Source organism: Dama dama, chromosome 20 (assembly GCF_033118175.1).
Source record: "Dama dama isolate Ldn47 chromosome 20, ASM3311817v1, whole genome shotgun sequence".
In the NCBI taxonomy this organism is placed as follows: Eukaryota; Metazoa; Chordata; class Mammalia; order Artiodactyla; family Cervidae; genus Dama; species Dama dama.
In genome coordinates this window covers 40,096,520-40,122,084 of record NC_083700.1, presented here as the reverse complement: position 1 = coordinate 40,122,084, position 25,565 = coordinate 40,096,520, and the positions used below count along the sequence as shown (strand labels likewise).

The window sequence follows — 25,565 nt, the reverse complement described above, 5'->3', positions numbered from 1 at the left end:
GAGGTATTAAGGATGATTGCAAGATTTTTGACATGAGTAAATGAAAGAAGGGAGTTTCCATTGAAAGTTTCCAGATGGGAAACATTTGAGGTGAGGGTGGGGAGAGAAAATTCAATTCCTGGAGTGTTAAGTTTAAAATGCTTAAAATTAAAAGAAGCTATCCAGTAGTTTGGATGCATGTTCATTGACTTAAGGACAGAGATTTTGGCTGAAATTATAAGTTGGGAAATTATCAGCATAAAGATGGTCCTTAAATTTAGGGTACTGGATTAGATCCAAAAATAGACCTCTGGAGTATACCGACATTAAGATTTCAAGACAGTATAAGCCAAAATGATTCAGGAGTAAAATACAGTAAGTGTGGAAGAAAACTGTAGGGAAGTTATAATGTCTATAGACTCCAAGTGAAGAACATGTATCAAGGAGGGAGTGATTGTGTTAAATAGTATAAAATGAAGATAGAGAGTTGGCCATTGGTGTGGCAGTACAGAATTTGTTGTTTATGACAAGCAGTGTCAGTGGAATGATCAAGGCATAAACCTGATTGGAGTGAGTTTGAGACTCGATGGGAGGAGAGGAATTTTAGATAGAGGGCATAAATGTTTCATGAGGAGCTTTAGTGCAAGAGTAATTTAAGGGGAGAGTGGGGAATAGTGATAAGTGGGATCAATAGATGAGGGAAAAATACTTTTTTAGGATGGGAGAAGTCAGATTGTGCTTGTATGCTGTTGTGGACAATCCCGTAGAGGACAGAAAATTAGCAATGTAGGTAGGAACACACCCTGTACAGTTTCAGAGAGAAGAGGGGCTGGGATTTAGTATACAAGTGAAATGAAGTGAAATTGCTCAGTCATGTCTGACTCTTTGCGATCCCATGGACTGTAGCCTACTAGGCTCTTCCATCCATGGAATTTTCCAAGCAAGAGTACTGGAATGGGTTGCCATTTCCTTCGCCAGGGGATCTTCCTGACCCAGGGATTGAACCCAGGTCCCCACATTGCAGACAGACTCTTTACCATCTGAGCTATCAGGGAAGCATATACAAGTCAACTAGATTTAAATAAGAACATGGATCATTGATATGTGATAACAGATAGAAGGTAGAATATGTGGATTCAGAAGATGGTAGATGAGAAATTATGGTGGGAAATCCTAAGTTCTCATTTTGTAGCTTCACTTTTCTTAAAGTAGGAAGCAATATCCAAGGCTAAAAGAATGGGACAGGAATATCATGAAGTTAAGGAAGAAGGCATTAGGGTGCAAAATATTATCTTAGAGATTGGTAGAAAAAAATGAACTGAAATGTAGTATGTAACTGGTTGGCTTCACTAAGGGTTGCCCTCAGATTTGTGTTTTTGATTGTGAAGTTAAAGTGAGACCAGCCCAGTTCATTATGTTTGTTTTTCTAAACATTGCCTAAGGAGTAATGAAGGCTTGGCAGCCTGAGATTAGAAATGGGTGAAAAATAGCCAAAGAAATGTCATCAGCTTTAACAAAAAACATGTATAAATTACTTTATATGTTGTCTCTAATAGATAACTTTGGTACAGTTATTAATATTTTTACTCTTTTGTTCTTCCAACTGAAGGCATTGACAAGACTTCATCAACTGAAACTTCTGGGTCATACTTTAGTTGTTGAATTTGCAAAAGAGCAAGATCGAGTTCATTCACCATGTCCTTCTTTGGGCACTGAAAAAAAGAAAAGGTATGTCGATAGGTTTTCCTAGCCTTTTAAAAGTTTATTATTATTTTTTTATTTTATTAAAAAAATTCTTAAAAATTAAAAAATTACTAATTTTTTTAAAGAGTTGTATTGCTCTTGGATTATTTTCAGACTAGCAAGTAAATAATCTGAAACAGTAAATGACTGTATCTGCCTACTGAATCTAGTACTTGAAAGCAATATATTTGTTTGTTCCTAATATGCATTAGTAACCTGAGTATTGATTTAATATTAGGACTTAACTAATGTGAAGTAGAAAGAGAGTAGGGTGAAAGTGTTCAACTATAAGTGGAGAGAAGGTAACTAGTATAAAATCCTAGTATATAGCAAGGTATTATTAATAGGCACGGCCTTGATTCCTAGCTGTAATTCTTCGTAGCTATATGACCTTTATAAATTGATTTACACCAGTGATTCTCGTAGTACAATCCCTGTACCAGCTGCATCGTCTAGAATCTTGACTGAAGGAAAGATTGTTCATCCTTAACCTAGTCCTATTGAATCAGAAGTTTGGGTTGCTTGGGGTGGGGAGGAGCATAGGCCTCAGTGGTCTGATTTTTAAGAAACCCTTGCTAATGCACATTAGAGACATTTGTATGCCACTGTTTTATACCTGTGAACTTCAATTTTGGTGGATGAGGGCTGTCAGTAAGATTCATCATACCATTTTTGTGTGGTTGCTATGAAGAATAAATGAAAATGTGGCTTGCCTTATATAATATCTGGAATTAGTTTCTCTTTTTCATTGGTATTTACTTAACAGTTGAAAATTTTACTTATGCAGCTGTTTTCATAATGCTGTGTATGAAAAAATAGTGTCATTTTTGTGTGCAATTTTTCATTGTTTCTTCTATAGATAACATCAACTTTGATTCCATATTTCTTAGGTCTGATGATCCTATGGAAGATGATAAAGAAAAGAAAGAACTGGATTGTTTAACTATAGAAAATGGAATTGCACCAAACCATGGGTTAGCATTTTTGTTTGTATTTCATTGTGTCTTTTGGTTTTATTTTGGATAGATAGGTTTGTGTGTGTGGGGTATGTGTGTGTGTGTTTTGTCAAATAAGATATTTTTAAAGGACATTTTATTATATATAATGAAGATTTTTAGTGTGTTGATTAAACATATTGAACATAAGAGTTTGTCATTGAATTTGGTTCCATTAAAATGTTCAAAGTTGTAAGATAAGCTCTGAAAAGAAATGCTATATTCTTCTATAATTCAGAGAGAAGGCAAGTTGCTGTTTAAATGTAATCATTTGGATCTTTTAGGAACAGAGTACTCTTAGATTTACTTAATAATTTGAGCAATTTGTATGTTATTAGGTTACCTTAAATGAGTTATTGATATGAAACTTACTAAACCACAATAAGCATTTTAAATATTTTTTTAGGCTGACTTTTCCTCTAAATTCATGCCTGAAGTATATGTACCCACCACCTTCAAGCACAATCCTAGCAAATATAGTAAATGCTTTGGCAAGTGTGCCTAAGTTCTACGTGCAGGTAAGTAGAATAAACATTTCTCAAAGTAAATACTTTCTCATACTTTTTAAAAAATAGTTGTATTAATCAGACTAATTCCTATAGGGGTGATAATATTCCAGAATTTTAAAGATGTCTTAGATTGGGCTATTATAGCTAAGTACCATGATTGGGGCGGTTTTTAAATAATAGAAAACTATTTCTCACAGTCTAGAGGTTGGAAGTTGTATTCCAGTGTGTCAGGATAGTTAGGTTCTGGTGAGGGCCCTCTTCTGGGTTGAAGATGGCCATTTTCTCTTTGTAACTTCATATAGCTGAAAGAGTATGAGAGAGCTCGCGGTTGTGCTTTTTATAAGGTACACTCATCCCATTTATGGGGGTTCTACCCTTATGACCTAATAACTTCCCAAAAACCTCATGTCTTAATATCATACCATTATAGGTTAGGATTTAACGTATGAACTTTTGAGAGGGACATAAACATTCAGTCCATTGCAAAAGGTAGTGAAAAAATTACTACTTTCAAGTAAGGGTTTTTATAAACTATAGCATAAAAATACTAATATGTTTAGTATTAATAATACTAATAAGGATAAGCTAATTTGGGAAATGTAACCTCTGGTAATTCTTCGTTACTTTAGCATATGCTTTTCCTTTCTTAGAGGAAAAGATATAGAGGATCCCTCAATAAATGCTTAGAAATATTGACAATAAAAGATACTTTTAAGTAAAAAATATAGATGATGATTTTCTTATTATTATGCTTCTCTATGTTTCATAATTCCACAATAATCAAGGGAAAAAACACTTTAGTAAATTTTACATTGTAAGAAAATGACATTTTTAATAATGATAATGATGGTATTTTGCACAATTGATAAATATTTTAGGAAGGCTGATCTTCTAAGATATACCAGTGCCTGAGATATACCAGTTTAGTCTTTTCCTGGGATTATAAAGGCAAGAGGTGATCCTTCGTTTGCACTAAATTAATCACTTGTGTTATTGCAAAGTTTTTGAGTACACTATCAGATGTGAGTTGAATCATGATTTTTCTATTTGATTTCAAATGTTTTATCCCTTTTATTAAGGTGCTTCATCTTATGAATAAAATGAATTTGCCCACACCTTTTGGACCAATTACTACCCGGCCTCCCATGGTAAGAAAGCTCTTGGAATTTTCAACATTCAAAATTTCTCTTCTTGTGGTGAGATTATTGAGGCTAAATTTTACAAATGTTGTGCCAGTGATCTCTAACATTTATTGAAAATGAAGAACCAATACAAAGTTAACTTAATAATAGTACTGTGGAGAACTGAAAGTGGGAAAAAACCAGAACTTTTTTTTTTTTTTCTTTCTTGGCCATGCTGTGCAGCATGTGGGATCTTAGTTCTGTAATCAAAAATTGAACCCATGACCCCTGCAGTGGAAGCGTGGAGTTGTAACCACTGAACTGCCAGGGAATTCCCCAGAATATTAAAGCAATGCTTTTGGTAATAGAGGCCATCATTTCTCTTAGGGTTATTCAGTCCTTTGATCTAGAACATTGTGCTATCCTATAAGACAGTTACATTTTAACAAGCTGAATTGTCTAAAATTTCAGTCATTCTGGTTTTATTGCTGGTAAGTTACATTTGCAGGAGATAAAAAAGGTTGATAATTTTTTTATTAGAGTTTACTATGCAAATCTATCAATAATTTTGTTGGTAGGTTATATCTGCTCTTGAGTAATTTTAGTAATTTTATTGTTTGCTATAATACTCAGTACTTTATTGGAGAAGGCAATGGCAACCCACTCCAGTACTCTTGCCTGGGAAATCCCATGGACGGAGGAGCCTGGTAGGCTGCAGTCCATGGGGTCACTAGGAGTTGGACATGACTGAGTGACTTCACTTTCCCTTTTCACTTTCATGCATTGGAGAAGGCAATGGCAACCCACTCCAGTGTTCTTGCCTGGAGAATCCCAGGGACGGGAGCCCGGTGGGCTGCCATCTGTGGGGTCGCACGAAGTCAGACATGACTGAAGCGACTTCGCGGTGGCGGCAGTACTTTGTTTTTTTATGTTATTTTTATTTTTATTAATTGGAGTATAGTTGATTTACAGTGCTGTATTTCAGGTGTGCAGTCACACCTATATCAGTTATATTAATACATATACATATAGCCACTCTTTTTTAGATTCTTTTCCCCATATAGACCATTGTAGATTATTGAGTGGTTTCCTGTGCTATACAATAGGTTCGTATGTATATTATGTATAGTAGTGTATATATGTCAATCCCAATCTCCCAATTTATTCCTCCCTCCCTTCCCTCCTGATAATCATAAGTTTGTTCAGATTCATGAGTGATTCTTAAGTCATGTTTGTAACTCTTTTATTTCTGTTTTCTAAATGAGTTCATTGTATCATTTTTTTTAGATTCCATGTATAAGCAATATTATATGATATTTGTCTTTCTCTGACTTAACTTCACCTAGTAAGACAGTTTCTAGGTCCATCTGTGTCACTGCAAATGGCACTGCTTCATTCTCTTTTATGGCTGAGTAATATTCCTTTGTATAAATGTCCCCTTAGTACTTTTTTAGATAATAGCAGTGATAAATTATTTTAAAGGCTAACATATAAATAGAAAATTTGCTTTTGTATTGTGCATTGATTGCTTTTCTAATGTCTGTATTAGCTTCATAATCTTTCTTTGTAACTCTGAAACCTCAATGCCTGGCATGTGCGAGGATAATAGTTAAGATTATACTAGCTGCTGTTAACAAAACTCAAATCTTAGTCATTTAACACAATTCATATTATCTCTTGCTCATGCCAGGTTCATTCCAAAAGTAGGGCAGAATGGTGTTCTTTTCTGTCACTAAAAAGACCCAAGTTAATCTGCATTATGTGCATTCCCTGGTTGGTGAGGAAGTTACCATGCAGCCTGCAGGTAAAAAAAACAAGAGAGAATTTTATGTGTGGGAAACTTTTATGCTAACCTTTTCATTGACTAAAGCTCAGGTGAAATCCAACTGCAAGGGAAGTTTGGAAATTTAGTCCAGCTAGGTGCCAAGGAAGAAGAAACAAGTTTTGTGATCGACTAAAGTCTACTAAGGCAGGTGTTCCATCAGTATATGTTGAATCTGTAAAAGAAAATCATGAGGAATAGAGAAATGTGAGAATCATGTATCTGAATGGAAATAGTTTTCTATTCTGTAAACATCATAGATTACCACAGTGTTTTTTGTTTTTACTTAGTATGAGGACTATATGCCATTACATGCACCTCTTCCACCTACATCTCCTCAGCCACCAGAGGAACCTCCTTTGCCAGATGAGGATGAGGAATTATCTAGTAAAGAATCAGAATATGAAAGCAGTGATGATGAAGACCGTCAGAGGTATGTAATGTCAAATATTTGTGTAGATTCTAATAAACATAGAATATATGAATGAGATTCTCTTACTCTTCTTAAATTTTGCATATAGTTCTTCCTAATTCAGGGTCCTTAGCATTTGTCCATCCCCAGCTCCCCATTATACTATAGATTAAGACCTGAGACTAGAAATCAAGACCTAAGGAAAAATTTTTGCATAACGAGTAATTTTTTTGATTAATAATGGTATAAAATTGATCATCGTTTTTTATTGATTCTGTATTTGAGAATTTGCCCACTTGTTACAGTTTGTTTATAACTTCAACATCAGTAATTGCAGTGCTTTTACGGTCTTCTGGCAGACATGGGCATGTACAGAATGGTGAAAAATTTGAGTCATTTGACATGCACATTGCTAGATGAGGTAGAACAAAGGGACATTCTGTCCTCTTGTTTCAGCTCTTATACTGTAAACAAGAGTCTTTTTCATTGTTTATATGTACCATGTTTTTCACATTTTTGTGCTGTTTGTTGGTTTTGCTGTTTAAAATGCCCCCAAGTGTAGTGTTGAAGTGTTGTCTAGGGTTTCCAAAATCAAGAGGGCTATGATTTGTTTTATGGAGAAAATTCTGTGTGTTAGGAGGCCTGAGTTAGTGCTGTTGACTATGAGTTCAGTGTTATTGAATCAAAAATATATATTAAATAAGATGTTCTTAAAAGTAAACAAACATAAAATGAGGTGTATATTGATCAGTGAATGAAATGTGAGCACATGCTTGCGGGAACCTAATCCTGAATTTCCTCTAGGGACAGTGATTCATTATTCACTAATTCAGTGTTTGCGAAGACTTTATAGAACAAAATTAGGTTGTATTTCTGTTTTGTCAGCTTACTTCCCTGGACTTTATTTACCCCAGAGTAATTTCTAGAGCAACTTCATAGAATTTTTACAAGAATATTCATAATAATTACTGCAAATGAATTATTCTTTTATTGGTTGTTCTTGATGATCTACATATATTTTATTTAAAGCTTCTGGAAAAGAGCAATAAGTTGTTAATAATGTTCAGCAGAGCCTAAAATAAAATTAAACTCTGGAGAAATAGAGCTGTGACTAATGGTTTTGAACTTGCTTTGTGGAAACACTGTATCTGATCCTGTGGAAGAGCCAAGAAAGACTAGACAAGATCTATTCTAAATATTCATAATCATAATGCAGATAAGTTATATACAAAGTATCAATTGTCAACCCTTGATTGATTAAGCTACTTTAGAGTATAGTATTTGAAAACTCTGTTTTCAAGAACGGTGTAAGTTATCTTATTTATATAAGGATGCTTTCCAACAATTATGCACAAAATGTTTTTAAATAAAGTATTTAAGTCTAGGTTTTCTTTAGTAATTAGAATATGAATCAAAATAATTTTACTATGTTTGTAAGGTCTGTTGAATGTCAGTCAAGGAAAGAGCAGTAAAGTTACAAAGATTATATTTAGTGTATCTTGTTTAACTTTTTGGCACAAAGTACAGTCATTTATTTGGGCAACTAATAATTTTCATAATAAAACATATCTTTAAAACTTGACAAATTGCAATTAAGAAAATTCCTGGTTCCTTCAAGCTAAGATGAAAATTGATCAAGGAGATTCATAACTTGAGCTTTTGTCAAATGAAATATATCTTAAATTATGACTTAGAGATTCTACTTAAGCTATACAAATCATTTTATAATTTATAAGCTCAAATAAAAATTTAAGCTTAACAAAAACAATGGTAAATAACTGGGCTTTTACATAAATCTTATTTACTTTTCTTTCCGCTAATGTAGAATGACCAAACTAATGGAACTGGCAAATCTTCAGCCCAAAAGACCAAAACCAGTAAAGCAGCGCCATGTGAGAAAAAAGAGAAAAATAAAGGATATGTTGAATATATCATCATCTATTTCACACAGGTAGTTTTGTTCTAGATTATAGGATAAGGGTTCTTTATATACTTTGTTTAATTGCTTAACTGAAATCATTTCTCATTCTGACTTTCATCAGTCCATTTGGCTTACCAGTGATTTCTTAGTTGCCAAATTCACAAGTATCCCTAATTTTCTCAAAGTTGACCAGCATTTGATACTATTGACTATGCCAGGTTTCAAAATTGTCTACCTTTAATTTTTTTGTTTCTCATCTTAACTCTGTCTCTTCCTCTTTTTCTTCATACTTTTTTCTTTTGTGACTTTCACTCACTCACTCACTCGCTTTTTAAGTACTGGATTCCATTTACTCCTGTCTGTGGTCATTTTCCATTCATATGTTTTCACTACTTGTTAATATCATTAATTTTTATGATTTACCTGTTGTAGCTGATAGATTCCAAATCTCCATCTCTAGATTTAAACTTCTGAGTTCCAAAGTCTTTATTTCCAGTTTCCTGTTTGTATACTCAATGTCTTGTATGCACTTAAGGTATTATTCAAAACAAAATTAATTTACTTTAATTATCTCTTTCTCTTCCTGTACTGACAGTTTTGAAAATGCATCACCAGTGTGCTTATATGAAAGTTTGTTAGTTTTTCCTAACTATACTACCTAATATCAAACATTTTTTTGCTTCAAAGTACCCTAGCAGGTAAAAGTTCACATAGCTTAGCACACAGGACCCACCTTTAAATATTTATTCAATGTGTGATAAGTTTTATGCTAAATATTGTGGGGTTTGGAGTATGCTTCCAAAGCTCAGTGCTACCTTTTCAAACAGTGAGTTAATGGTCTTATGGACAGGTAAAACATACACACAGATGACTATTGTATGAGCATTTATAATATTAAATGTTATAACAAGATGTAACTGAGAATGAACGATTGTGAGAAAGGAGAGATCACAGCCAGTTAAGAAATCTGGAATGATTTTAAGACAGAGGAGACAGTTTGAGCTGGGCTTGAAGGAGGAGCGGCAAAAATGGGTCAGGGAAGAGAGATCCAATTTGAATTAAAAAGTACATTTCCAGAGGTAAGACAGTTTGGTGCGTAGGAATAGAAATGATGAAAGGGAAAGCTAGAAGGATGTGGAGATACCTGCCTTCCTTAAATGTTATGTTACGATATTTGAATACATTGAAGAAACCGTTTTAATACCACTGACATTAAAAAGTTAAAAATTTCTCTCAGATTTTATCATCTTACAGTAAGCTTTCAGGAAATATACTGATGTGGGGTGATGATCAGGGCTATAAGTATGAAAGAATTTTATTAGATATAAATTAATTTCCCACTATGTCTTAAACTTTGTGTTAGAATAGAGAAATTGCCAGTGAAATAGTGTTTATTACTGTGTATTTTGTTTGAAATGTATTATCCCTTTTGACTGATGATCTGACATTTTGCATTAACAAATTTTTTTTTGAAATTATGGTAGAAACTATTAGCCTGTTTACCATGGATTTCTGTGTACTTAGATATCTTAATCAGTGAAAATTGCCATTAATTACAGTTTTAATTCTATTCAGCTTTTCTACAAGGTAAATTTACTTTGAACTTGTAAGTAACTTCATAAATTGAGAAAAGTTTGTTAAAATGATGTTTTTACATTTTTATAGGAGTGGGTCTTTAATCTTTGGATTTTTTAGAATTATTTTCTCATGTTAAGTGTACATAACATGTACATAACATTAAGTGTACATAACATATGATGCATATTTCCCACCTATGTATGTTTTGATATCACAGTCCCATGCTTTTAATTTCTATAACAGCACCAAGCAATTAAAAACTAATATAGTTGACCCTTAAACAATGTGGGTTTTAACTGTGTGGGTCCACTTATATTTATGCAGATTGTTTCAGTAAATACTACAGTACTACATGATCTGAGGTTGGTTAAGTCCATGGATATGGATCCATGAATACAGAGGAACCATGGATATGGAAGGTTGATGAAGTTATATACATACAGATTTTTGACTGCTATGGGGTCAGGGCCCCTAACCTCTTGAGTTGTTCAAAGGTCAGCTGTAATGTGAACCAATTAAATTTACCAGTGGCTACATTAAAAGATGAAATTAATTTTAATAATGTATTTTATTGAACCAGTTATACCTGAACTGTTATTTCAAAATACAATTAATATAAAACATTATTGAAATGTTTTACCTTTCTTTTTTTCCACACAAAGTTATCAAATCTGGTGTATATTTTGTACTTAGAACATAAGTACAGATTAGAACATAAGCAAGATTTCAAGTGCTTATTAGCCACATGTGGCTTATGGCTACTCCATTGGCCAGCATAGATTTATTACATATAGTATATAGAATACAGTGCATAAAATGCTTACATTAATCATAGAGTGAACTTTTTTGCATATTGGCCAGTATCCTGACGTTCAGGATCAATAGTCTTAAAGTTCTATCTCTGTCATTTACTGACTGACTTTATGCAATTATTTAACATCCTTTAACCTCAAACTCCTTACCTATCTAAACTAAGAATTTAATAATATCCATATGAAAATAGTTGTTAGGATTTTTAAAGTATTAAGTGTAAGTTACTTTGTTCAGTGCCTCTAGTGTGTTTTATTAGTGTTAATGTTTTAAATTTAAAGTTAATATGAAATAATATTTTTCTCAAAATTTTGTTTGCAATTACAAAGTAATGCTATGATTGTTTATAAACAGCAGTTTACATCCAGTGTTGTTACCTTCGGATGTATTTGACCAACCACAACCTGTAGGTAATAAAAAAATTGAATTCCATATATCCACTGACATGCAAGCTGCATTTAAGAAAGATTTAGAAAAGCAACAAAATTGTGAAGAAAATTGCGGTAAGCACATTCTAGTTCTTTAACATGCTATGTAAAAATTTTTCTCAATCAGTTTTTTGTGTTAGAATTAAATTTTGTGTGCTTCTGTTTTTAGTATTTGTGAGTATATTTAAAATGTGCAATTTGGTCTTCCTTAGTGTCATGGAATACTATTCATTTTAAACTTTCTAAATAAAACTAAAATTGGTTCTAAATGTGTTACCTTTTACTAGTAATGAACTCTAGGGTCAAATTTAGTCTGGTTTTTGCTGATGTTTATTTATGCGAAAAATATAAGTGTTTCTTGTACTGAGTTATTTTTCACTGCTTACTAAATGTGTGATGCTCTGTGGTTTTACTAGTACAGTTGAATTACTGGTTAGGAAAACAAGCTGTGAAATCTTTTGTAGGTTTCATGTAGATTTTATTTAATCCAAAAGACACGGAAGGTTGTTAAGCAAGATAGCATTCTTAAGTTTAAAGATAATATATTGATATTATAGATTTTTTTTCCTGCTTATTTTAAACATTAATTTGATATTATACTACAATGGCATTTCTTTATTCTTTTAATTTTTAAATTTTAGAAATAATACCAGCCTACAGACAATACAATCAGAACAGAAGCCTGTGAAATTTTATTTATTTTATTTATTTATTTTTTTTTTATTATTATTTTTTTTTTTTTCCAGTGGGTTTTGTCGTACATTGATATGAATCAGCCATGGATTTACATGTAGTGAAATTTTAAAAAGTTAACACTTCAAACCCCACTTTTCCCTATCTGACTACTTAGAGATAAGCATTGTTAGTAATTTGATATGAAGATAGTCCTTCCAGATCTTATCCTATGCTTATGTATAAACATTTTATTTTCTCTTCTTTTTTTAAAAATAGTCATCATAGGTTACTTTTTGAGGCTGTATTACACTCTATGGTATAGTTATGCAAATGTTTCGTCAAACTCTATTGATAGAAGTTGAGGTTTTCTTTTTTTTATTACTACAGAAATTCTGGTATGTACATTTTTGTACATATATCTTTAAGCACTTAAATGAATATAGGGTAGAGTTCTAGTAAGTATTGCAAATGTACTGAATGAATAGCTAGTTTTAGTCTTGTCTCTCTGATGGTAGTGAGAACATGTTGCCTTTACAGATAGCTCTTTTTTATTTTGTTTCAGTGTCTGTATTTGATGGCTAGTCACCCTTTGACACAAATTTCTATTTTTTTAAGCATAATTTACTCTAAGACTTATCTGTTATTGAGGGGCGTGGTAGTCATCCCATTCTGCATCAATGTAGAGTAATGGTGAATAAACAATGAAAACAGTTTTAAAGGTTCTTTTCTTGCTGATGCCTTCAGGCCACAGGAGATCTCTTGGAACAATAGTTTTGCTGCATTAGGAGGAGACTTTTAAGATCCTAAGTGTGGCATGTTATTTGCATCATTTTCATAGCTTTTTTAAGGTTTTGTTTGCCTTTTTAGGTAGTATAACTGGGAATTTTTCTACTGCATGTTTAATCCTGTCCTTCCCAACCCTCTACCCCAAATCAGTTTAACTTTCGCTGAAGCTAAAATTCATGTTTTCTGAATGAAATTCATTATATTGCTATGTTGTGAATTAAAAATTTATAATGATTTTAATTTTCCTAATTGAGTAACTGTGCAAATACATATTTTTCCTGACCTCTTGTAGGATCACCATTAGTATTGACCTTTTTTTTTTTGGTGGGGAGAGGTATAATGGATGGTTTTTTTTTTGTTGGTTTTTTTTTTTTAGTATCCTCAAATGGAAGTGTCTTACTTTATGATTTTCATGTTATAGTGTCAGAGTTGAATAGTCGTGATAGAAACCATATGGCCTGCAAAACCTAAAATATTTACTGCTTGAACCTTTATAGAAAAAGATTGCTCACCCCTGTTTCAAAGCATTGAGAAAAACACCAAAGAGGTTTAGTGCTAGAAGATATCGTAAAAATTAAAAATGGAAAAGAAAAACTATTTTGAAGGGAAGATTTTTAACGACTAATATCAATGTTAACTCTTAGACTTACCTGCTACTGAAGCTGATGCATCTAATATAGGATTCGGAAAAATCTTCCCCCAACCAAATCTGAACACCACGGAGGAGATTAAAGACGACTCTGATGAAATGCCATCAGAATGTATTTCTAGAAGGGAGTTGGAAAAGGGCAGAATTTCTCGAGAAGGTAATTTCATGAAATAAACCAGAACTTACTTCCTATTTTACACTTCTTTGGCCCTTCAGAAACAAAACAAATCTCTTCATGTTATTTACTTTAACTAAAGCATGTACTTCAAGACATCTCTTCAGTTAAATGTTTTTAATCATCACTTTTGGTTTTTAGTGCTCATACTTTATAGGGAAGAAAGTATTCCTCAGTACACTGCTCCCAGAGTATATTTGTTTGGAAGAATATTTTCATTTCTGAAACTTTTATATGACATCTTAAGTCAGTATGACCAACAGTCTGGAATTCTGTATTCAGGTTACAGTTGATAGACCATCACAATACTGTGTCTGAGATGTATGCAAAGCAGTTGTTTGTCTAAAATATAGTTTTAACTCTTTGGTAATTAAAAGCCTGTGTTTATGAATTTTATATCCTAATATGATAGCTTTTTACTTCTAATGGATTTTTTCCTATTTTAGTATATCTTAAAATATTTAGGGATTTTAGATTGACATGTGACACATTATAATTTTTTCATAATAACGGGAAACAGACTTCCAAATCGCATTTTTGCTTAAACATATAGTTGTCAGGAATACATTTCAGAGACTAAATAGAAATAGCTACATAGAGATTCAGAACCCACAGTTTCTTTGAAATTCTTGATAATTACATTGTAAGTAATTTATTTTACATTTGAATATATTGGTGTCTAGTACTTAGGGAGATTGACTTTAATCAGAACAATAACACAGATGTTTGATAGCATCTTTATTTGCTTCAGTCTTTCAAATAAAGTAACTCATTCTCAAAATTAAGCTTTAAAGTGCTTTAATGAAAATATTTTTCAGATACATTTTAGTTATTCTAGATGCCTGAAATTTTTTAACTTATCACTTTAGATTTTTAATGGGTATTTTTATACCATTAGTAACATTGTCATTAATTTCTATGATTTTAACATTTTCTTAATGCTTATTTGTCTATTTAGCAGTTACATTTGAATGCTGTTAAAGTTTTTCTTCAAAAAATTGATGAAGCTGTCTTAATTTTATATCTTTGTCTTGCTTTGTTTTTATGTAAGAAATGGAAAATCTTTCAGTTTTTAGAAGTTACGAACCTGGTGAACCAAACTGTAGAATTTATGTAAAGAATTTAGCTAAACATGTTCAGGAAAAGGTAAGCTGAAATTTATAAATTGGTTTTATTATTTTGCATATTTTCCCCTGGTTTTCCTTATTGGTCTTTTCTTTGTTGAAATTCTAGGACCTTAAATTTATTTTTGGAAGATATGTTGACTTTTCATCAGAAACACAGCGGATAATGTAAGTGGCATGTATATTCTCAAATTATGTTTTGTTATTACTCTGTTAGAAATTAACCCTTTTTTAATATCATTTTCCCTTTAGCAGTTAAAATTATATGAAGAAATTGCTCATATCTATTGCATAATTAATCTTTTAGACATCTAGATCAGGATTCAGCAAATTTCTTTTTAAATAGTAAAAATTTAATATTTTTATATTAAAATATTACAGTGTCTGTTGCAACTACTCAGTTTTGTCTTTGTAGCATGAAAGCAGCTCTAAACAATACATAAATGAATATTAATGACTGAGTTCCATAAAACATTAATAGAAACAGGTTTCATCATAAATTCTAGACTTCGTCCCTAACCCTAAAGCGGTGGTTCTCAAACTTTAACTTGCCTAAAAGTTTAGTAAAACCATTTCCTTGGTCCATCCCTAGAAAGGATGGTTTTCTAAGCTGAGATAGGGTGGATATATTTGTGTTTCTAAAAAGCCCGTGGATAACGCCAGAGCTGCTGGTCCAAAGATTAGATTTTGAAAACTAGTGTTTTAATGACTAATTCAGGAGTATACGGTACGAAAGCCAAGTGTTTCAGATTCTTACTGTGGTGGTAGCTTCTCTTCGTTCAGTTGGAAAGACTGAAAATTGGAAAGATTTCCAATTTTATGAGTGCAAAAGAGAAGGATATGATTGTAAATGATTTAAAAGCTAATGTTTGAAGTTAGAATTTCATTCTTTGAAATTTTATAATCAGTTAACTAAAATATGTATGACCTTGGCCATATAAATTAGAAGTAAAAATTAGAAAATGTAAGGAGGGAGACTCTTGAATGGAAGTTAGCTAGAGAAGTGACTCATGTAAAATTAATATTTTTAAAGTCTTAACCCGGGCAGTGTACTTCTTTAAATAAGCATACACTATGTTTTAAAATTGTCCATTTATATTCATCAGTGGCAGATACCTCTTTTTATCAGGACACCAAAAGTTTATTCTGCTGGATGTGCAAATACTAACCCTTGTTCTTGTTGTTGCCTTTGTATAAGTGGAAAAAATTTAAAAATATATACATTCGTGTGTGTGTGTGTGTGTGTGTGTGTGTGTGTGTGTGTGAATGTATGTATGTCACAAACAAATGTATTGTGTTATTGTATGTGTCTATATATATATGCATGTGTCTGTGTGTATATGTATATGTACATACCATGTTTATGCATCCTTTCTATTTCCCATATTGCCTCCCATTACCATTTGAGAGGAAAAGTAATTCTGTATTGAGAAACTGTACACATCAAAATGGTAAATTAATAATTGTTTCCTGTGGGACTAGTCTTGTGAATTTTTTAGAAAAAAATTTGACTGCACATTTTGATTCTTAAAAATTCTTTATATGCTTTTGCTAGTCTCATAGACTAAATGTTAGGCATTACTTTAGTTTTAAATTATAGTCTGTTTTTTAAGTAATTTAGAGTATAGTTTCCCCCCCCAAAATGTTGACAGCTATACACTAGGGAATAATGACTAACTTGGAATACAAAATCTGGTTTGTGTTTTTGGCCTTAACTTTAGCTCTCAGTGTTAACACTGAAGAATTCACTCAATCTCTGTACACATCGTCTGTAAAATGGTGATTTTTGACTAGGTGATCAATAAGGTCCCTTTCTCCTCTGAAATTCCATATTAATTTTCTATAGTTTCTGTCAACCCTTTTATTCCTCATCATATAGTTGTTTTTGTCACTTGAGTAAACAGTATTAAATTGGCTGCATAAAACTTTTAAAAAAGAGATAAAAGAAAAACTTATTTACTTTTATTGTTGTAAGTACTATGATTTTTTAAATCACATATGCTTTTATAATAGTTAAAAAATGATAAGAACATCAACTTACATCACCTACTTATGAAAACAATTTTAAAACAGAATATAAAATATAATTTTAGAAAGCCTAAGTAATGTGCGAATCAGATAGTATAGTCATTTTTATTCTGAAATAGCAGAATTTTAACACATTCCCATTCACAATCAGAATTCTTTGACATTCTTTGAGTCAAAACATTCTTTCTTCCATGACTTCTAGGTTTGATATACGCTTGATGAAAGAAGGTCGCATGAAAGGACAAGCTTTCATTGGACTTCCAAATGAAAAAGCAGCAGCAAAAGCGTTAAAGGAAGCTAATGGATATGTTCTTTTTGGAAAACCTATGGTGGTTGTATCCTTCAAATTAGTTGGTTCCAGATTGAGTTTATAGCAGTAAGGGTATAGTTGAAACTAATTTTTATATTATGCTTTGGAAATCTCAGCAGCTTGCATTCCAGCTTGAGAATATTCAGTTATAAATATTTATAATATAAACATTTGAGTCAGATGACAATGTTATTTAGATTTTTATCAGAAAATAAGCATAATGAGGCTATTAAAATCCAGCCAAGTCTAAACATTTTATTTAATACTTAAAATATATATACTCATGCTAAACCAAAGATAGTACAGTATCCAGAAGTACATTAGAATCCTTCAAAGGAAGATATGATTCATTGTACTTCAGTTTTATATTTTATTGCATTGTAATTCATATTTATGTTTAAGAATTTTAATAACAATATATCATTGATTAGCCATCGTATTTTCCGCAGTTAATGCAATTTCAAGCTAGAAATCAGTGGGATAAATGAAGGAGCAGAGGTCTAGGTGTAAAAAATGACTAAATGAAAGGGAAAATTTTTTGCTTCTCCCCCAGATCATAGACAGCTAGGAGGCATTCAAGAAATACTGACGAACGACTGAGTAGGAAGACAAATAGAGAAATTAAAAGCTCTGCTGCTACCCTGCATTAGGATGTTCTTGATAATTCTTTAGAAAAGATTCCTTTCATGTTTGTGAAGGAAACCTTAATTTTTAAATATTAGCAGTTTGCTCGATCTGCTAGACCAAAACAAGATTCTAAAGAAGGAAAAAGAAAGTGTTAAAAATTAGTAAAGGTAAGTGTGGAGATAACATACTGAAAGGATGACTTTCTTGAGAAAAAATTAAGAAAGGATAATAGCCTGAGTAATGTTTTTGAAGAACCCATCACTCTGACCGTCTAACTATGCTGTTAATTTTCATTAAACTTCACAATTCTGGAATAAAGCTCTTTTGTATGTAAAAAGTTAAATTTGGAGAGAATGAATTTTATAAGGCAATGTATCTTTAATATTCTTAATTTACTTTCTTTTCTTAGAATAAATCAGTACTTCTTACATTTTAACGTGTATTATAATCACCTAGAGAGCCTGATAAAACACAGATTACTGGGTTTCCTCTAACCCCCATACAGAATTTCTGACTCAGTAGTTCTGCAAGGGTGTTTGGCCTTGGGTTATCAGTTTTTCTAGTTTTCCTGTGAATAAGATTTTCTAGGATACTGGACTTTTTAATGCTAACATTGGGAAAATGTCTGCCAAGTTAGGACAAGTTGGTTATGCTTGGTGAGACATGAGAATTTGCATTGCTAATTTTTAATTGTCCTCCTCACAGAAATATGTCCATATTTTTTGGAATGAAGTATTTCATCTTTCAAATAAGTAATTTGAATTCATAATTAAGCAATTTAATAATTAAAAATGGTAAAATGAAGCATTTTATGTCAATGTTGATTTAAGAAAGATGAGTGGAAATATATTCATTTTGTTTTAAATCCTTCTGCTTTAGAATAATGGAAGAACATGAATAAATGGGCCAGAATTACTCATGGTTAAGCTGAAAAAATTATATAAAGTTTTGCTAATGTTTATTCCTTTTGGGAGGCACCTTGAATATTTGAATTTTGTAGTAAAGTATCTATACTGGTATAGTCAGATGTCTTACAAATACCTTAGAAGAACAGATGAAAATAAACCATTTTCTGTATGTGTTTAAAGTAAACATTTATTTGTAAATCTAACATGAAATATGAGAAAAAAATTAAACTGCATTCTGCTGTTCCTCTTTAGAAGCATCCCTGCGTAAATACTGCTGTAATACTGTCATACACAGTGTATCCTTTCTTGTCGTATCCTTTTGGGGCAGTGTTTTTTTATTTTCCTAGAAGTGTTTTGTCTCTCCCCAACCCACTGATCCAGCTTAAGCAATATATATATATATCTCTATATTTTTTTTACAATGTATTGAAATTAAGTATTTCTAAAATTATCTGTGTTGATTGAACAAATCTTTTATGTGGTTTTTAGATTTGTTGCTGAATTTTCTATGCTATCCTTTAGGTTATGTAGTTTTTCCAGAGAAAGTTAGTGAATCAGGTCAACTTATTTACTTGGAGAATGGATGCATTTACTTTAACACAGATTTTATTCTTCTTCTATTTATATAAGTCTAATTGAGTAACATAAATGCTCTCTTTCATGATGTATCTGGTTTAGGTGTTCTGTATAACCTGTTATAAAATTTGACTGGGGAAAGGGTTTTTTCCCCCTATAAAAAATACATATGTTGAAAATTTAAATAACTGAATTTCAGTGTGAATTCCAGATAAAAGTAGCAAACATCTGAGGTTTTATTATGGAAATCTCCTTTGAGATAGCAAGTGGAAGTATCTTTTTTCCCTTTCTTTTTCTAAACAAAATAAAAGGATTGAGAAAAGAGTAGCAGAGAGGGAAAAAGATAAAGTTGACTCAGGGTAGCACAATAAGTGGAAAGAAACAGTTCTGGTAGGTATGTAAGAGCAGTGGTTTCCAGACCGGTTGATAATCAGAACCACCCAAACAGTGGTTCTCAATTTTCACTGCATATTAGAATGACTTGCAGAACTTAAAAAAAAAAAAAAAACTAAAGAAAAATAATAAAGTAAAAAGTATTTTGCTTGGATTTCTTCCTAGAGTTTTGTTTTAATGGTCTGTATTTCTGCGTAGATATCAGTATTTTCTAACCTCACAGAGTATTGGTTCTAATGTACAACCAAGGTTGAGAACCACTGAGGAAGGATTTTTATACATTAAGATTCCTGGATTCTATCATAGAACTAATAGATGAGAATCTCTGGAATGAGGACCAAGAATCTAATTTTCCCTTAGTGGTTCTAAGGACTGACCAATTTGAATACTGCTTTGTTAGATTAAACTGATAATGTGGATCCAAGACATTACCCTAGCCATCTAAACTTTTATTAGTAGGAAAATACAGCATTGGAGGATTTACATCCCTTTTCTTGCAAATCCTACTAATAGTACTATGAAAACAATGCAAAATTCTGTTGTTAATCATTATCACTCAGAGTACCAAAAGCAGGAAATATTGAAATTGCTGTTGCTTTTTTCTATTGGCACAGTTAAAATTTTTATTTTTTAATGTTATAAGTCAGTTTATATGCTGTTAAGATGATTAAAATTTTGTTGCACTGACATGATTCACTAATTTTCTAAATAATGTTCTAGCTTTTAGTTATTTTAGAACTAGGGAACTGTTTAGTAATCATTATTTTTAATGAATTTTTATGGTGTTTTAGGTACCTTTTATCTCTCAAGTGCTTTCCACCTTTGTGGAGATGAAATTGACCACCTGGACTATGGAACTGTGCGTAATAGCTTTTAAAGTGTATTTAAAAATTAAATCTATATGCATTCAAATCAGTTTATTAGAGATCTGTCACATATTTTAATCATCTTCCTCATATAATAAATTATTTTCTTTCCAATTAAAATAATGATCTTAATTTTTCTTTGTTATTTATATGTTGAGGAAAGTGTAATTTGATAATTACATAAATTTTTTTATCAAATAATTTTATAATACTAAATAGAAATTTTCTTTTATGGTTACAAATATTGCCCTTTTTCATTCTCACTTGTATACTGATGCACTTAACACTTTTTTTTTATAGTAATCTTATTTTTTGTAATTATTCTCAGAGTAGTTCTGCTTGGCTGAGTTTTGATGATTTTGATGTTGTTTTGATTTTGTTTTTTCTCTTAAGTGGTGGGGAATTTTTCACAGGTTAGGGAATTTGTATACTTGCCCTAACAGTTTTTCATTGTTATGTCTCCCCGTGTATCAGAATGTCACGCAGTGGTATGAATGTTTCCTATATAAAATTATTCTGTTCCCTTAGTAAAATTAACTTCAGCTCTATGTTAAGTAGGAAACATTGATATGTTTTATTGAATTTGTTCTGGTTGATACTCTTCTGTGAGTATGTAGTAACAGTTTTACCTTAGAGTCACTTAGATCTTTGTTAGAATGATGTTGTATATTACAGCTTCTTCCCTTTTACTCATAGCTTTGTGAAATAAGGTAAGTGAAAAGTTTAAAGGTAGGAAATAGAAGAATGGAGATTTGAACCCTGGCACATGCTAATATTTAGATGTCAAGTGGTAAGAAAACTTGACTAAGAGTAGGTAAACCCAAATGAAGAAAGAAGCTCAACTAGGAAGGAGTGATTAAATATGTTAGGTCTGTTGATGATGCAAGAACGATGAGTTCCAAAGACAACTGTTAAGGAGTCTTGCTCTCTGAGGGAATAGTGAAATGGGTTGTTAATACAGGGGGATATAGTATCAAGAAGGTTTTGTTTTTATTTGATAAAGATGGAAAATATAGCAGATTTGTATGGCCTAATGTAGTACAGAAAAAACAAAGACATGATGCAGGAGTGAGAGAAATGTCCCTGGAACCATAGATATGGTGTATAAATAGAAGGGTTAGTTTTAAAGGTGGGTGTGTAAACAGCTCCTTAATAGCAGTGGAAGGAAGGGCAGATTATAAAGATCTAGATATTTGCAGTTTGGTATATCTAATGGGAGCATATACAATTTTTGTTATATTTTCTCAGTTAATAGGAAGCAAGGTCTTGAAGTAGAGGGATGAAGTGTTGGGGAAAAATGGATTGAGGAAAGATGTAATATAGATATTTAGGGAAGTGAGAAAAAGACGCTTAGAAGGATTGCTGGATATTACTTAAAAAGTGCCTACTTGAAGTCCATGGTTGTTAATTTAATTGAGATCAGTCAGTGTGGTTTTGTGTTTTTCCCAGTTTAGCCTTTGTACTGCTATTGAGTGGACAGTCAGATTTTTAAAGTTGGAATTTCCTCACATGAATATAACAAAAAGGGAGAAGGGGAAAGGTGTTGACATAATCAAAAGAATGATTATGAAGGAGGGACATGGAAAGTAGTCTGGTAATGAGCAAATTGAGAAAATGGAGTTTCATGCACAATGGAGAAATGGTATGATCCATTGAGATTGAAGTGTGGTTGAAGATGTGTTGTTATTTCCTAGAGGTAGGAAATTTGGGAGGTTGAAATAGAGTAACGGACTGAGATTGAAAGTGTTAGAGTACCGTAATTAGTAACTTTAGAATATGAATATGGTAGTTGAGTGAAAGTGAGGTTATGTAAAGATATGAATTCAAGAAATTAAGAAACTTGGATATTGAAAGGATCATATGCATTTTTTGAAATGATCATTAATTATGATAGGAATAGTGAGCCAAAAGCTAAATTATTCCTTGGAATGTGTAAATTTGTCAGGTTTATGACAGTCCACTCCACTCTTCTTGCCTGGAGAATCCCATGGACAGAGGAGGCTGGTGGGCTACAGTCCATGGGGTCGCAAAGAGTTGGATACAACTGAGTGACTAACACAAACACACCAAAAAAGAATATTTTTTAAAATCAACCTAAATAAAACCCTGGAGTCCCTGTCCTGCTATAGTGTTAAGAATTTCAGCCTTAATAGTTCACTGAAAAATAGTGTTTTTAAAGTGGTTTTACAGGTATAGATTCTAAATTCAAATCTTGTGTCCATGCCTTAGTTGCTTTAAGACTTTTTTTTCCCATTTTCCATGGGAATAATAAAAATGGCTACTGTGGGATTGTTATAAAGATGATTAGATGGATATAAAATACTTAAGTCTGGTGTTGTGTGTGTGTGTATATATATATATATATAAAGAGAGAGAGTCACATTTTCAATAAATATTAGCTCTCATAGTGGTGGTTGTGGTGGTTTTCAACTCACCCTGATACTGAAGGTGATATAAAAATTCTGAGATTTTCAGTAAAAATTCAGTCATCTTTCCACCTCAGTTATCACTGAGATGCCCAGATTCTTCCTTGCCACACCTAGGGAGCAGGAAACTATTTGAAAAGTTTAGGATCTTTGGTGTCTAGAAATTATGGAGATGGAGAAGTACTTACATAGCAAAAGCCCAAATAGCTAGTCCGTCATTGGATTTTTCAGTTATTTTAAACAATAGTAACTTTTTCCTTTTGCCAGAGAGATTTGGCACACTGGCCAAGTGTGGGTCAGACATTTCACCTCTGAGGCAAGAAGTGAAGTTTCATATAAAACATGTGACTTGAAAGTTGGGAATAGGCTTGTTCTCTCAAGGAAAAGCATAGCATTGTAAAATCAAAAAAGAAACTTAGATATTAGGCAGCCAAAAACAAATGTTTTGCTACAATATGAAGTCTATAAAACTCTTTTTGCCATGTGGTTGTTTTCCATTTATGCCTTTTACAAGGGCCTGGGCTGGTTCCTAGGGTGTAAAATTTAAGGAGGCATATACTTTCAAGTAATTCAAGTGCTCTTCACCTTACCCTAGTCGTTAACAAAATGAGCATAATCCTGATTGTGTAAATCAACAAATTAAAAAAAAATGATAGCATCCAAGTTGGGCTTCCCTGGTAGTTCAGTGGTAAAGAATCTGCCTGCCAATACAGGAGACGTGGGTTCGATCCCTGGGTCAGAAATATCCCCTGGAGAAGGAAACGGCAACCCACTCCAGTATTCTTGCCTGGGAAATCCCATGGACAGAGGAGCCTGGCGGGCTACTGTCCAAGGGGTTGCAAAAGAATTGGACACGACTTAGCAACTAGACAACAACAGCAAAGCACACAAGTTGCTGGTTTAGATGATTTGGAAAGTATTTGCTGTGCAAGTGAAACTCCTTCAAAAACCAGTGTCTTGAGAGATTAAGTCTTTGAAATTTGAAAGGAAGTAAGGGAAAGGAATCAATACCTATTAAGGACCTAAAATTTCAAAGACATCCTACTGAGTGTTTCAGATCAGTTCAGTTGCTCAGTCGTATCTGACTCTTTGTGACCCCATGAACCACAGCACGCCAGGCCTCCCTGTTCATCACCAACTCCCGGAGTTTACCCAAACTCATGTCCATTGAGTCGGTGATGCCATCCAACCATCTCATCCTCCATTGCCCCCTTCTCCTCCTACCCTCAATCTTTCCCACCATCAGTCTTTTCAGATGAGTCAGCTCTTCACATCAGGTGGCCAAAGTGTTGAAGTTTCAGCTTCAACATCAGTCCTTCTGATGAACACCCAGGACTGATCTCCTGTAGGATGGACTGGTTGGATCTCCTTGCAGTCCAAGGGACTCTCTGTTTATGTATAGTAATTTGATCTTCTAACACCCTATAAGAAGAGAACACTTCCCTTTGTGAGTAATGAAGTTTTTTGGTGAACTTCAAATCTAAGTTAATAAGATGCTTTATTACATTTAATTGTTTTTACTAATGCATGTAAAGTAAAAGATAGTGACTTCAGAAGGATTGTTCAGTAGAGATGACAGCTAAACTACATGTGTTAGGCACGTAAGAGACAGAACTGATGATTCTCAGAAGTAGATATAGAATTCCCACCCCCATAACTTAAGCTACTATATATTATACACTGGAATTTCCTGAAAGCAAACTATAGTAGAGATACAGCATTCACACAAAGGATAGTATAGGGAATTTAGAATAAACAACCAAGACTCACCAAATACTGAAAAAGTACTAGGAAAAAGAGATTCTGTACCCACTGAGCTCAAGCTTTAATACTATGGGGAAAAACTGGGAGATCAATGAAGTATCTTTGATTTAATATACAAAGATTTAAAGGGATGACAATGTTTAAAAATGTATGTGTATATTTATATGTATATCAGAAATCAGTAAAAGGGTATTTGACTACATAGGACATTTCTTTTTTATTACATTATGGTATGGCATCAATATACCACTTCTCTAGTACTTATATTCCAGGATCTTTGAAAATTTAAGAATTGCAGAAGAAAATATGAACAGCTGATTAATTTCTTTATCATGAATCTTTTCAGAGCTTTATATGATACATAAAATGTTATATATTATTTATGAAAACATTTAATATCTTTCTGTGCAAGAAAAAGATGGAGGGGAAAGAGAGTGAAATTTGAGTGGGTTGTTCTCTCTCTATATATATATATTGGAATTTTCTTTTAAAAATGTATTTGAATATTTTTCTAAATGTTAGCATTATTAAATTTGGGTCTTGGGATATGGAGTCTGTTACACTTTTTCACACTTTCCTGTATGACAAATACATCACCTCTTAAATGAAAAATAAAATAATGAAACATCTCTAATCCAGTGTTTCTTAGCCATTTTTTGCCCATCTCCCTCCATAAATTTTTAGACTTTGTTTTTTTTTTTCCTAATCATCCTTATGAAATTTTAATACCACAGTATAATGTTATGTCTCTTTTGGACTGTGTATCTGTTCTTATGTTTTTAAAAGAGTAAGGTTTTTCTTCCTGCCCAACCCAGTGAACTATCCAGCAGTAGAATTTAGAAGATAATTATTCTTATTAGCAAGCTAAGAATCTTAAATCATGTAATTCTCTGATCTTAGCTGAGCAAAATCAGATATTGGTAACAGAAATATCTGAAAA

At 32.5% G+C, this 25,565-nt stretch overlaps 1 protein-coding gene across 6 annotated transcripts in view; it reads left to right on the top strand.

The window, feature by feature from the left end:
* The window catches only part of RNPC3 (RNA binding region (RNP1, RRM) containing 3), a 30,330-nt gene extending 5,071 nt beyond the window's left edge, over positions 1-25,259 (top strand). The window contains exons 3-15 of one of the 6 annotated variants that reach the window (XM_061121268.1): positions 1,589-1,707; positions 2,613-2,696; positions 3,124-3,235; positions 4,306-4,374; positions 6,460-6,602; positions 8,407-8,532; positions 11,245-11,393; positions 13,424-13,585; positions 14,655-14,749; positions 14,837-14,895; positions 16,958-17,090; positions 17,791-17,859; positions 20,361-25,259. In XM_061121268.1, the coding sequence (XP_060977251.1) occupies positions 1,589-1,707; positions 2,613-2,696; positions 3,124-3,235; positions 4,306-4,374; positions 6,460-6,602; positions 8,407-8,532; positions 11,245-11,393; positions 13,424-13,585; positions 14,655-14,749; positions 14,837-14,895; positions 16,958-17,090; positions 17,791-17,847 (1,308 nt within the window). In that variant the 3' untranslated portion in view covers positions 17,848-17,859; positions 20,361-25,259. Of the gene's footprint in view, positions 1-1,588; positions 1,708-2,612; positions 2,697-3,123; positions 3,236-4,305; positions 4,375-6,459; positions 6,603-8,406; positions 8,533-11,244; positions 11,394-13,423; positions 13,586-14,654; positions 14,750-14,836; positions 14,896-16,957; positions 17,091-17,787; positions 17,860-18,852 lie in introns of all 6 variants that reach the window. The other 5 variants (XM_061121267.1, XM_061121269.1, XM_061121266.1 and 2 more) reach the window with 5 other exon arrangements.
* Positions 25,260-25,565: the final 306 nt, after the last annotated feature.